Consider the following 12,085-nt stretch of genomic DNA (forward strand, 5'->3'; position numbering starts at 1 on the left):
TAATTATTATTATTACAACATTACAACATTTCAATTAAAAAAGATACAATATATAAAACATTTCTAACCCAATTAATAGAATATTTAATTTAAAAATTATCTTAAAAACTAAACATTTAAAATCGAATGGTCGCATGCATGCTACCATGTACAATACATGCACTGGGCAGAGACTGGGGTCTAGTGATTATCTGTTTGTTTAGTGACCGCTCAAAGTTTGAATCTCCCTGAAAAGTGAACTTGTGACCGTTTTTCGCACTTAATGCCCGTTGCAGCCTCCCCGTGGCCACATGATCAAAATTCTGACTCACGGCCGTTCATTTAGTGACTGTTCGAAAGAACTAACTTATGACCATTGTTCACATTTATGACCGTGGCAGCCTTCCCGTGGTCATATGATCGAAAAGGAGACACGGGGCCACTGGCATGGACTTACGACAGTTGCAGTGTCCTGAGGTCTATTGGGACCTTCCGACAAGCAAAGCCAATCCATCCATCCATCGTTTACCCTATCATCTCCCTCCCTCCCCACCCATTCCCCCATGCCTGCCTGCCTATCTCTAGATATCATCTAACCTCTCTCTAATATTCTCTCTCTCTCTCTCATCCATCCATCCCTTTATCTCTATGTATCTTTTTATCTATACCCTCTGGTATCCATCCATCACTATATCTTTCTATTTGTACTTCTCCCTCTCTCTCTCCATCACTATATCGCTATCTCTTTCATTCTATATCTCTCTCTCTCTCCTATATCCATCCATCCCTATATCTATCTATACCTCTCACTCCCATCCATCCATCCATCCATCCATCCATCCATCCATCCCTATCTCTCTTTCCATCTACACCTCTCTCATCATCCATCACTATATCTCTATCTTTCCATCTACACCACTCTCTTTTTCCCATCCATCCATCCATCCATCCATCTTTCTATCTATACCTCTCTCCCATCCATCCCTAGATCTCTATCCATCTACACCTCTCTCTCTTTCTCTCTCTCATCCATCCATCCATCTTTCTATCTATACCCTCCTCTCTCTCATCCATCCATTACTGTATCTATCTTTCAATCTACACCTCTCTCTCTCTCTTTCTATCTATCTCTCCCTCCCTCTCTCTCCCCTCCCCTCCCTTTTTTTTCCTCCCTTTCTCGACTTGATGGGCTCTTCCTCCGTCCTGGGGGGGCAGCGGGCGGCTTGGGCAGTCCAAGCGCTCCGGGCTCCGCTCCAGCCCCGGAACCCAGCGGCTCAAGCGGGTCGTGCGAACGTCTCCGCCCCACCCGCCACCCCATAAGCCGGGGAGGGGAGAAGCTGCGGGGCGGGGCGGGCCGAGGGGCTGGGCAGCCATGTGGTTCTGGTTACGGCCGGGCAGCGGCGAGAAGGCCGGGCGGGGGGCCGAGGAGCTCCGGGCATGGCTGGCCGGCCGCTCCGGGAACTGGTGCTGGTGCTGGTGTTGCTGGGACCGCTTCGCTGCGGAGCCGCCGAGGCTGCAGGTCAGCGGGGGGCTCCGGGAGGGGGACCAAGCAAGGCTCAACGCCGGGACTTCAAAGCCCATCATGCACGGCCGTTGCAACGCCCCCTGTCCTCCTCCAAGCGGGGTTTGGGCTTTCCTCTCTTTGCCCCTTTGGCATTGACGCCCCCCGACCCCAAAAAAGCTCAATGCGTCTCTTGACTCTGAGCAACTCCAAGCAGCGTTGGAAGGAGTCTTGTTTTGGGGAAGGGTCGTTCCAAGCCTCCTGGCTGAGGGGAGACGAGCAGGGGGCTCCCGCACCGCTGGGGGGACCCCCAAGACCCCCTTTTCCCAACAACACCCCCCCCCAAAGCCCAGAAAGGAATCTTCCAAACTTGGAGAAAGTTTCTCTAAAACTTCAGAAACCTCCCCGGGATTTTACGATCGTCCCCCCTCCCACCCAGTGGCAGGGAGTTTCAAATTTATTTGGGGGGAGGGGGTAGTTCCCTGGCTGACTGTCACACTTGAGACGCCGGGGGGCGATGCAACGGCCGAGCATGATGGGCTTTGAGGTTCCGGAGTTGACGCTCGCTTGCTCTATGTCTAGGTTTGAATTTCATTTCGAGGAATTAAAGAAAGTGAGTCGGAAGTTTGGAGAGGGAGGGGGTCTCCTCCAGGTTTTTTTGGGGGGGAGGGTAAAGGCTGTCCCGGCTGCCGCCCTCCCCCCGAAATGCGTCCGTGGGAATTTCTTTTGGGGGTGGGTGGGGGGTCTTCCCATTGGTTGGGATGCAAATCGCCTCCTAAAATCGTTGCCCCTTGAGACTTTTGCATTGGTGGGATTTTGGTCTCTGCAAAGGCCCCTCACCCAAATTCCCAGAGAGGAAGTGCAGGAATTTGAAGGGGGGGATGTGTGATTTGCAGGGGCAAAGCCCCCTGGTGCAAAAGTCTCCACGGGGTAGACAAAGAGTTTGTTTTCAGGGAGAATATTTCCTCCCCAACAGTTGTTGGCCTTTGGGATTTGATCTGGGATTTGATGCTGGGAATTGGCAGGGTTTTCCTTTCCCTGCTTCTGTTCTATTTCTCTGGGATTCCTTCCTTCCTTCCTTCCTTCCTTCCTTCCTTCCTTCCTTCCTTCCTTCCTTCCTTCCTTCCTTCCTGCCTTCCTTGCTTCCTTGCTTCCTTCCTGCCTTCCTTGCTTCCTTCCTTGCTTCCTTCCTGCCTTCCTGCCTTTCTTCCCTCCTTCCTTCCCTTCCCAGCTCTTTTCCCTTTTCCTTCCTTCCTTCTATCTTTCCTTCCTTCTTTCTTTACTTCCTTCCTTCCTTCCTTTCCTCCCCTCCCCTTCTCTCAGTTCCATTTTCCTTCCTTTCTCCCTCTATCCCTTCCCTTCTTTTTCCTCTCTCCCTCCTTCCTTCCTTCCTTCCTTTCTCTCAGTTCCCTTTTCCTTCCTTTCTCCCTCTATCCCTTCCCTTCTTTTTCCTCCCTCCCTCCTTCCTCCCTCCCTCCTCCCTCCCTTCCCTCTCCGTTTCTCTCTCTTTCGAGGCTTCAGGATCTGGCCCGGCTCCATCCTGCTTCTCTATATGGTCTAGTTGGGTTGCAAACGGCAGGTCAAGCCAGCCTCTCTCTGACCCGTCAGGCAGGCCGGCCGAGCACCATTCGCTCCCTGCTCCCTCCGCGGGGGGTTTTCCGGCAAAGCCAACTGGCTGGGAAGAACCGTTTGTTCCTCACGCCCGGCCCTCAATCCACCCCGGCCTCTCCCAGCTGCTGCAGATGTTTTAGCGCTGTCCCGCCTTCTGATGGCTTCTTCTCCGGAGAGAAGCACAGAACCTTAATAAACTCATAGAAAGTTTCTAACGCAGAATCTTTCTTTCTTTCTTCCTTTCTTTCTTTCCTTCCTTCCTTCTTTCTTTCTTTCTTTCTTACTTTCTTTCAATCTTTCCTTCCTTCCTTCCCTCTCTCTCTGTCTCTGTCTTTCTCTTTGTCACCCTCTCTGTACCTATCATCCATTTTTCTCTCTCTCTTCTCTACCCACCTAACTACCTATCATCTATCTTTAGCTAATCTATCCATACATGCATACCTATATATCATCCATCTATTATATATATCTCTATATCTATATTGCTTGCTTACTTACTTACTTACCTACTTACTTACCTACTTACTTACCTACTTATTTACCTACTTACTTACCTACCTACTTACTTATTTACTTACCTACTTACTTACTTACCTACTTATTTACCTACTTACTTATCTGCTTACCTACTTACCTACTTACTTATTTACTTACTTATCTACTTACGTACCTACTTACTTACCTACTTACTTGCTTACTTAACTACTTACTCACTTACCTACTTACTTACCAACTTACTTACTTACCTACCTACTTACTTACTTACTTATTTGCCTTCTTACTTACCTACCTACTTACTGACTTAACTACTTACTTACTTACCTACCTACCTACTTACTTAACTACTTACTTACTTACCTACTTACTTACCTACTTATTTACCTACTTACTTACCAACTTACTTACTTACCTACCTAATTACTTACTTAACTACTTACTTACTTACTTACTTACCTACTTACTCACCTACCTACTTACTTACTTACTTACTTACCTACCTTCTTACTTACTTACCTACCTACTTACTTACTTAACTACTTACTTACCTACTTACTCACCTACCTACTTACTTACCTACCTTCCTAATTACTTACTTAACTACTTATTTACTTACTTACTTACCTACTTACTCACCTACCTACCTACTTACTTACCTACCTACTTACTTATTTGACTTCTCTGTGGGCCAATCCCTTGGGACTTCCAGATCTGGAATGTTGTAGGGTCTCCTGCTTGACGAAGGGGGTTGGGCTAGAAGACCTCCCGAGGTCCCTTCCAGCTCTCTTCTTTTCTAAGGGTGTTGAGTGAGAGAAGACCCTGACTCGCCTACACAGCCTTAAATCCTTTTGTGGGAAAGGAGAAATTCTTCTCTTTTTCCAAGCTTCCTGTTAGAGGGTGGGTTCCACCTCCCCCTCCATGATCCCCCTCCCCGCCCAATGAAAACTTTGCACAGAGGTGAAGGCTTTGAGCAAGTCATCAAAACATGGGTGCAAGTTCTGCAAGTTGGTTCCAGAGAAAGGATGGTGGGGATGAAGAAGAGCGCAAGAGCGAAGTTGTCCCGTTCCAGGAAATCTTTCGCACTTTTGAACGACTCGGAAATCCAGCGGGTTATTTATAAAAGATGACACCATCTGTAAGGAGTTATCTCTGGCCTCCGAGGAGCTCGGGAGAATGAAATGCGTAATGAAAACAAATGGGGGCAGAAAGGGAGGAGGGGAGGAAGAAGGAGGAAGGGAGGGAGGCAGGACGGTGAAGGAAAGAAAGAGAGAAGGAGGGAGGAAGAAGAGGGCAGAAAGGAGGGAGAGAATCAAAGAAATGAGAGAAGGAGAAAGGGGGAAAGAAGGAAGGAAGAAGGAAAGAAGAGGAAGGAAGAGGAAGGAGAGTAGGAAGCGTAGACATCGAGAGTTATTGTTAACGGCGAGTATTCTGAGCAGAGACAGGTTACAAGCGGTGTGCCACAAGGGTCTGTTCTGGGTCCTATTCTTTTTAATATGTTTGTGAGTGACATAGGGGAAGGTCTGGTAGGGAAGGTTTGCCCATTTGCCGATGACTCTAAAGTGTGCAATAGGGTTGATATTCCTGGAGGGGTCTGTAATATGGTAAATGATTTAGCTTTACTACATAAATGGTCAAAGCAATGGAAACTGCAGTTTAATGTTTCCAAATGTGAAATAATGCACTTGGGGACAAGGAATCCTCAATCTGAGTATTGCATTGGCAGTTCTGTGTTAGCAAAAACATCAGAAGAAAAGGATTTAGGGGTAGTGATTTCTGACAGTCTCAAAATGGGTGAACAGTGTGGTCGGGCGGTAGGAAAAGCAAGTAGGATGCTGGGCTGCATAGCTAGAGGTATCACAAGCAGGAAGAGGGAGATTGTGATCCCCTTATATAGAGTGCTGGTGAGACATTTGGAATAATACTGTGTTCAGTTCTGGAGACCTCACCTACAAAAAGATATTGACAAAATTGAACGGGTCCAAAGACGGGCTACAAGAATGGTGGAAGGTCTTAAGCATAAAACGTATCAGGAAAGACTTCATGAACTCAATCTGTATAGTCTGGAGGACAGAAGGAAAAGGGGGGACATGATCGAAACATTTAAATATGTTAAAGGGTTAAATAAGGTCCAGGAGGGGAGTGTTTTTAATAGGAAAGTGAACACAAGAACAAGGGGACACAACCTGAAGTTAGTTGGGGGAAAGATCAAAAGCAACATGAGAAAATATTATTTTACTGAAAGAGTAGTAGATCCTTGGAACAAACTTCCAGCAGACGTGGTTGGTCAATCCACAGTAACTGAATGTAAACATGCCTGGGATAAACATAGATCCATCCTAAGATAAAATACAAAAAATAGTATAAGGGCAGACGAGATGGACCAGGAGGTCTTTTTCTGCCGTCAATCTTCTATGTTTCTCTGTTTCTATGACAGTAGGAAGGAGAAGGAATTGCGTCTGGAGACCGATTGGGAGATTGGTGTAATGTGGGTGTAACTAGATGACCCCACAACAGCTGGCGTGGCTGCAATCTGGACCAATTGTAGTCTCCGAACGCTCTGCAACGGTAGCCCTATGTAGAGTGCGTTGCAATAATCCAATAATAAGTATTGCATAAGTATAATATAATAATAAGTATTGTATAAGTATACTAATAAGTATAAGTAATAACAAGATCTAAGTATTGCCCACAAGATCATATGCTGCAACGTCCTGCCTGTCAACGACTACTTCAGCTTCAACCACAATAACGCAAGAGCACACAACAGATACAAGTTTAATATCAACGGCTCCAAACTTGACTGTAAAAAATATGACTTTAGCAATCGAGTTGTCGAAGCGTGGAACTCATTACCAGACTCCGTGGTGTCAACCCCTAACCCCCAACATTTCTCCCTTAGACTCTCCATGGTTGACCTCACCAGGTTCCTTAGAGGTCAGTAAGGGACGAGCATAAGTGCACTAGTGTGCCTTCCGTCCCCTGTCCAATTGTCTCTCCTATATTTTATATATCTTTTCTCCTATTCATATATCCTTTCTACTCTTCTTTGACATATTCTATTCTCATATCTTTTCTTCTATCCTTTCCCTGATGTTTACTACTACATGTTTTTATTCTCTTTAACTTTCAATCTGTATTGGACAAAATAAATAAATAAATAAACAAACAAATAAATAAATAATGATGATGATGGAAGGTTCCTTTGAGGTCTTTTAGTCCAACCCCCTGCTTAGGCAGGAAACCCTACACTATTTCAAGCAGATGGTCATCCAACATCTTCTTTAAAACTTCCAGTGTTGGGGCAATCACAACTTCTGGAGGCCAGATGTTCTACTGATTAACTATTCTGACAGTCAGGAAATTTCTCCTTAATTCTTGGTTGCTTTTCTCCTTGTTTAGTTTCCACCCATTGCTTCTTGTTCTACACTCAGGTGCTTTGGAGAATAAGTTGACTCCTTCTTTGCGGCAACCCCTGAGATATTGGAAGGCTGCTATCCTGTCTCCCCTGGTCCTTCTTTTCATTAAAGAAGCCCCTCATGCCCTTATCAGCATGAGATGATGGTGATAATAATAATAATAATAATAATAATAATAATAATAATAATGAAATACGAAGATCTAAAAATCGAGCCGCAATGACTCTGGCATAAGCCCGTGAAAGTGGTCCCAGTGGTACTTGGCACGCTGGGCGCAGGGCCAAGGGATCTCAGTGGACATTTGAAAACCATTGGAATTGACAAAATCTCCACCTGTCAATTGCAAAAGGCCAGTTTACTGGGATCCGCACACATAATTCGCCGCTACATCACGTAGTCCTAGGTGCTTGGGAAGCGCCCGACTGGTGATGAAATATGAAATCCAGCATAGTGATCTCGTTTGCTGTGTTGTACTGAGATAATAATAATAATAATAATAATAATAATAATAATAATAATAATAATAATAATAATAATAATAATAATTATTATTATTATTATTATTATTATTTATTAGATTTGTATGCCGCCCCTCTCTGCAGACTCGGGGTGGGAGATAAAGGCATGAGTGACCATGAGAAGATCCTCCTGATCCAATTGGGTTGCAATTGGTTCACTAGGTGAACCTCTGAAAAAGTCCCCCTAGCCACAGCTGTTAGATGTTGGTCTAATCCCAGCTGTGAGTCACTTCTGGTTTTCTCCTCTTACTTCTCCTTGCCTGACCAGGGTTGCTTTCGAGTTCCCTTTTGAAGAGGAAGAAGAAGAGGAATTGGAGATGCTACGGAGATTAAAGTGCTTGCATGATTTGAGGACGAGGTGGACAGACGCTTCCTTGAAGGTCCAAACTGTCCCTTTCCCAGCCCTTCTCGGCAGCCTCCTGGACTTCTCACTGTTCCATGAAACCAGAGAAACTCACCATCTCCTGGTGATTGGCCCAAAGTCACCCAGTTGGCTTTCATCCCTGAGGTGGGACTAGAACTCACCATCTCCTGGTGATTGGCCCAAACTCACCCAATTGGTTTCATTGTTTAAGATGGGACTAGAAACGGTGATTGGCCCAAAGTCACTCAATTGACTTTCAAGCTAGTTGGATTAGAATTCACTGTTTCCTGGTGATTGGCCCAAAGTGCCCCGCCATTGGCTTTCATTCCTGCGATGGGACTATAACTCAACGTCTCCTGGTTTCTAGCCCAGTGCCTTCACCACCAGACAAATGCCTTATAATATTAAATTGCCTTTGGTTTATTTGCGGATGGCTTTAGCGAGTGTTACCATCTCAAGTTGTCCTTAAACCAGGGGTCTCCAACCTTGGCAACTTTAAGACTTGTGGACTTCAACTCCCAGAGTTCCTCAGTCAGCAACGCTTGGCAGAGAAGAAAAACAAACACTGTCGCTTTAAATCAGGAGTCTCCAAACTTAGCTGCGTGGCTGGCTGTGGAATTCTGGGAGCTGAAGTCCACAAGTCTTAAAGTTTTAAAGTCTTAAAGTATTGACAAAATTGAACGGGTCCAAAGACGGGCTACAAGAATGGTGGAAGGTCTGAAGCCTAAAACGTATCAGGAAAGACTTCATGAACTCAATCTGTATAGTCTGGAGGACAGAAGGAAAAGGAGGGACATGATCGAAACATTTAAATGTGTTAAAGGGTTAAATAAGGTTCAGGAGGGAAGTGTTTTTAATAGGAAAGTGAACACAAGAACAAGGGGACACAATCTGAAGTTAGTTGGGGGAAAGATCAAAAGCAACATGAGAAAATATTATTTTACTGAAAGAGTAGTAGATGCTTGGAACAAACTTCCAGCAGACGTGGTTGGTCAATCCACAGTCACTGGATTTAAACATGCCTGGGATAAACATAGATCCATTGTAAGATAAAATACAGGAAATAGTATAAGGGCAGACTAGATGGACCATGAGGTCTTTTTCTGCCGTCAGTCTTCTATGTTTCTATGTTTCTAAGTTGCCAAGGTGAGAGACCTCTGTGTCCCAAACCATTTAGAAATGGTGGCTCTGGAGAAGCCAGTAAGGAGAAAGGCTGAGAGGGGACCCTTCCCAAGAATATTCTTAAAATTGGGAATAGCGGAGAACTAGCGCGACCTCAAAGATAGGAAGATGTCCAACCAACAGGCATCGCCACCAACACACACATACATACGCACACTCCCTCCACAATAACACAAACCCACAAAGGCCAATTGTGAAAAGGCGGAGAAGTTCTCCAGAAGATGGAAGTGGTTTGCCTTCCTCGATGGAAAGTCATCACTTCCTGTTTTCTGTCGGTTTCCTCTCTTAACGCTGAGCACCACCTTCCAAGATCGGAGATTGACGCCTGCCACAACCCACCCACACCTGTGTTGTCGACAACAGCAGGAAGTTGGATGAACTTGTGTAGTCCCAACCCGCCCAATTGAAAAGAAGGAAGATCATGTTCTCTTCTCTTCCTGGCTTGGCAACCTCTGAGGATCCACGGAGCCTGTCAAGGCCGTCCAGATAGAAACATAGAAGACTGACGGCAGAAAAAGACCTCATGGTCCATCTAGTCTGCCCTTATACTATTTCCTGTATTTTATCTTACAATGGATCTATGTTTATCCCAGGCATGTTTACATTCAGTTACTGTGGATTTACCAACCACGTCTGCTGGAAGTTTGTTCCAAGGATCTACTACTCTTTCAGTAAAATAATATTTTCTCACGTTGCCTTTGATCTTTCCCCCAACTAACTTCAGATTGTGTCCCCTTGTTCTTGGGTTCACTTTCCTATTAAAAATACTTCCCTCCTGAACCCTATTTAACCCTTTGACATATTTAAATGTTTCGATCATGTCCCCCCTTTTCCTTCTGTCCTCCAGACTATACAGATTGAGTTCATTAAGTCTTTCCTGATACGTTTTATGCTTAAGACCTTCCACCATTCTTGTAGCCCGTCTTTGGACCCGTTCAATTTTGTCAATATCTTTTTGTAGGTGAGGTCTCCAGAACTGAACACAGTACTCCAAATGGGGTCTCACCAGTGCTCTATATAAGGGGATCACAATTTCCCTCTTCCTGCTTGTTATACCTCTAGCTATGCAGCCAAACATTCTACTCGCTTTCCCTACCACCTGACTGCACTGCTCACCCATTTTGAGACTCTCAGAAATCTCCACCCCTAAATCCTTCTCTTCTGAAGTTTTTGCTAACACAGAACTGCCAATAAAAGACTCAGATTGAGGATTCCTTTTCCCCAAATGCATTATTTTACATTTGGAAACATTAAACTGCAGTTTCCATTGCTTTGACCATTTATCTAGAAAAGCTAAATCATTTGCCATATTACAGACGCCTCCAGGAATATCCACCCTATTGCACACTTTAGAGTCATCGGCAAATAGGCAAACCTTCCCTACCAGACCTTCCCCTATGTCACTCACAAACATATTAAAAAGTTGGTTTGAGATGGTTCCTAAAACCCACTCCTAGCTCAAGGTGGGCTCCCACCACAGGTTGACCAGTGAGTGGGCTTCAATTTTTTTTTAACAAACTTCACCTAAATGTTGGAAATGTAGGAAAGAGAATGGTTCTTTTTACCACATGTGGTAGCTTCGCAACAAAGAACAGAGTTCAAAAATAGTGAGAGGAGATACTAGAATAGAAAATTGAAAGAAAACTAGAACTATTTCCACGGGGAATAACCCATGAAAGATACGAAAGATGTCAAACAACAGTTGCGCCGAGATTAATTTTTGCATAACAATGGAAAAGTGAAAACATACCAACTGAAGATGAATTATGAGAAAAATTAGTGATCTGTGCAGAAAGGGAGAAATTCACAATGGAAATAAAAGATAAAGTCGGAATGCTACCAAAGCTGGAATAAATTTTGCTCTTGGTTAGAAAGTCAGGAAAAACAAAAATGAAATAAAATAAAGGCAACCATTTAAATAGCCAATGAACTTAAAGAACGGGGAAAGGAAAAAAAAAAGGAGGATGGGTTGAATATAGGAATAGAAGAGATACCGATGTAAGACCTATGTAAAATAAAATGTATATTAGTAATAGAAATATTAAATGATGGTAACATAGAAAGATCACTATAGAAAATAAGAAAGAGGACTGCCACACGCCATCCAATGTTTTTATAATGTATTGTTTATGTTTGTTTATAATAAAATATTTCTTTTGTAAAAATAAATAGCAAGGTGTTCTCTGCCCGTTTCCTGGATGGGAGTGGCCACAGTGGGGGCGTGGCCTAATTGGCCACCTGCACCAGGGTGGGCGGGGTGTTGGTGTGTTTTTTCCCTCCTCGAGACTAGGGTTCGCAGGGTCTCTAAGAGGCATGAATGGATACTCAGGAGGAAGCTTCCCCATGAGTAGGACTGCTGACTATTGGGCCATGCCCTGAGGCTATTTAAGACAGAGTCATGTGTCACTCTGGTGCAGAGAACAATGTTGTTCATTTTAGAAATCTCACAACATAATCCGGAGTTTCTACCGATCAAGTCCTCCCAGAACTTCCCCGAAACCTACTGCCAATCAGAGTTCGGTTCACACAATGTGGTGACCCGGGTTTGATCCCACAGCACAATTAATTTGGTCTTTATGATTTGATTGCTTATTAGTAAGTTTCTTTCTTTTTTTCTTTCTCTCTCTCTCTTTCTTTCTCTCTCTCTCTTTCTTTCCCCCTCTCTTTCTCTCTTTCCTTCTTTCTTTTTTCTCTCTCTCTCTCTGTTTCTCTCTCTCTTTCCTTCCTTCCTTCCTTCCTTTTATTGGTTTCCCATTCCTCCATTTTGTAGTTGTAGTAGTAGTAGTAGTAGTAATGATAATTATGATGATGATGATGATGATAATGATGATAATTTTGGTTAATTTTCAGAATGGCCATCCCATGGAGAATCTGTCACTCCCCACTGGATTTCCAGAACACGGAGCAGACGATCAGTTGAAGGGGCAGAAAAGGTAAAAGCCACCCCGAGTCTTTGGAGAGGGGGAGCATACAAATCTAATAAATTATTGTTGTTGTTGTTATTATTATTATTATT

At 44.1% G+C, this 12,085-nt stretch overlaps 2 protein-coding genes across 2 annotated transcripts in view; one reads left to right on the forward strand and one right to left on the reverse strand.

Annotated features, from left to right (window-relative positions):
- PCED1A (PC-esterase domain containing 1A) overlaps positions 1-12,085 on the reverse strand; it is a 405,386-nt gene that overhangs the window by 329,876 nt on the left and 63,425 nt on the right. The gene's annotated exons all lie outside the window — the stretch shown is intronic.
- ADAM33 (ADAM metallopeptidase domain 33) overlaps positions 1,253-12,085 on the forward strand; it is a 63,777-nt gene continuing 52,944 nt past the window's right edge. The window contains 2 exon segments of the mRNA XM_070756836.1: positions 1,253-1,498; positions 11,920-12,002. Coding sequence (XP_070612937.1) covers positions 1,417-1,498; positions 11,920-12,002 — 165 coding nt within the window. The 5' untranslated portion in view covers positions 1,253-1,416.

Source organism: Erythrolamprus reginae, chromosome 7 (genome assembly GCF_031021105.1).
Source record: "Erythrolamprus reginae isolate rEryReg1 chromosome 7, rEryReg1.hap1, whole genome shotgun sequence".
Taxonomy (NCBI): Eukaryota; Metazoa; Chordata; class Lepidosauria; order Squamata; family Dipsadidae; genus Erythrolamprus; species Erythrolamprus reginae.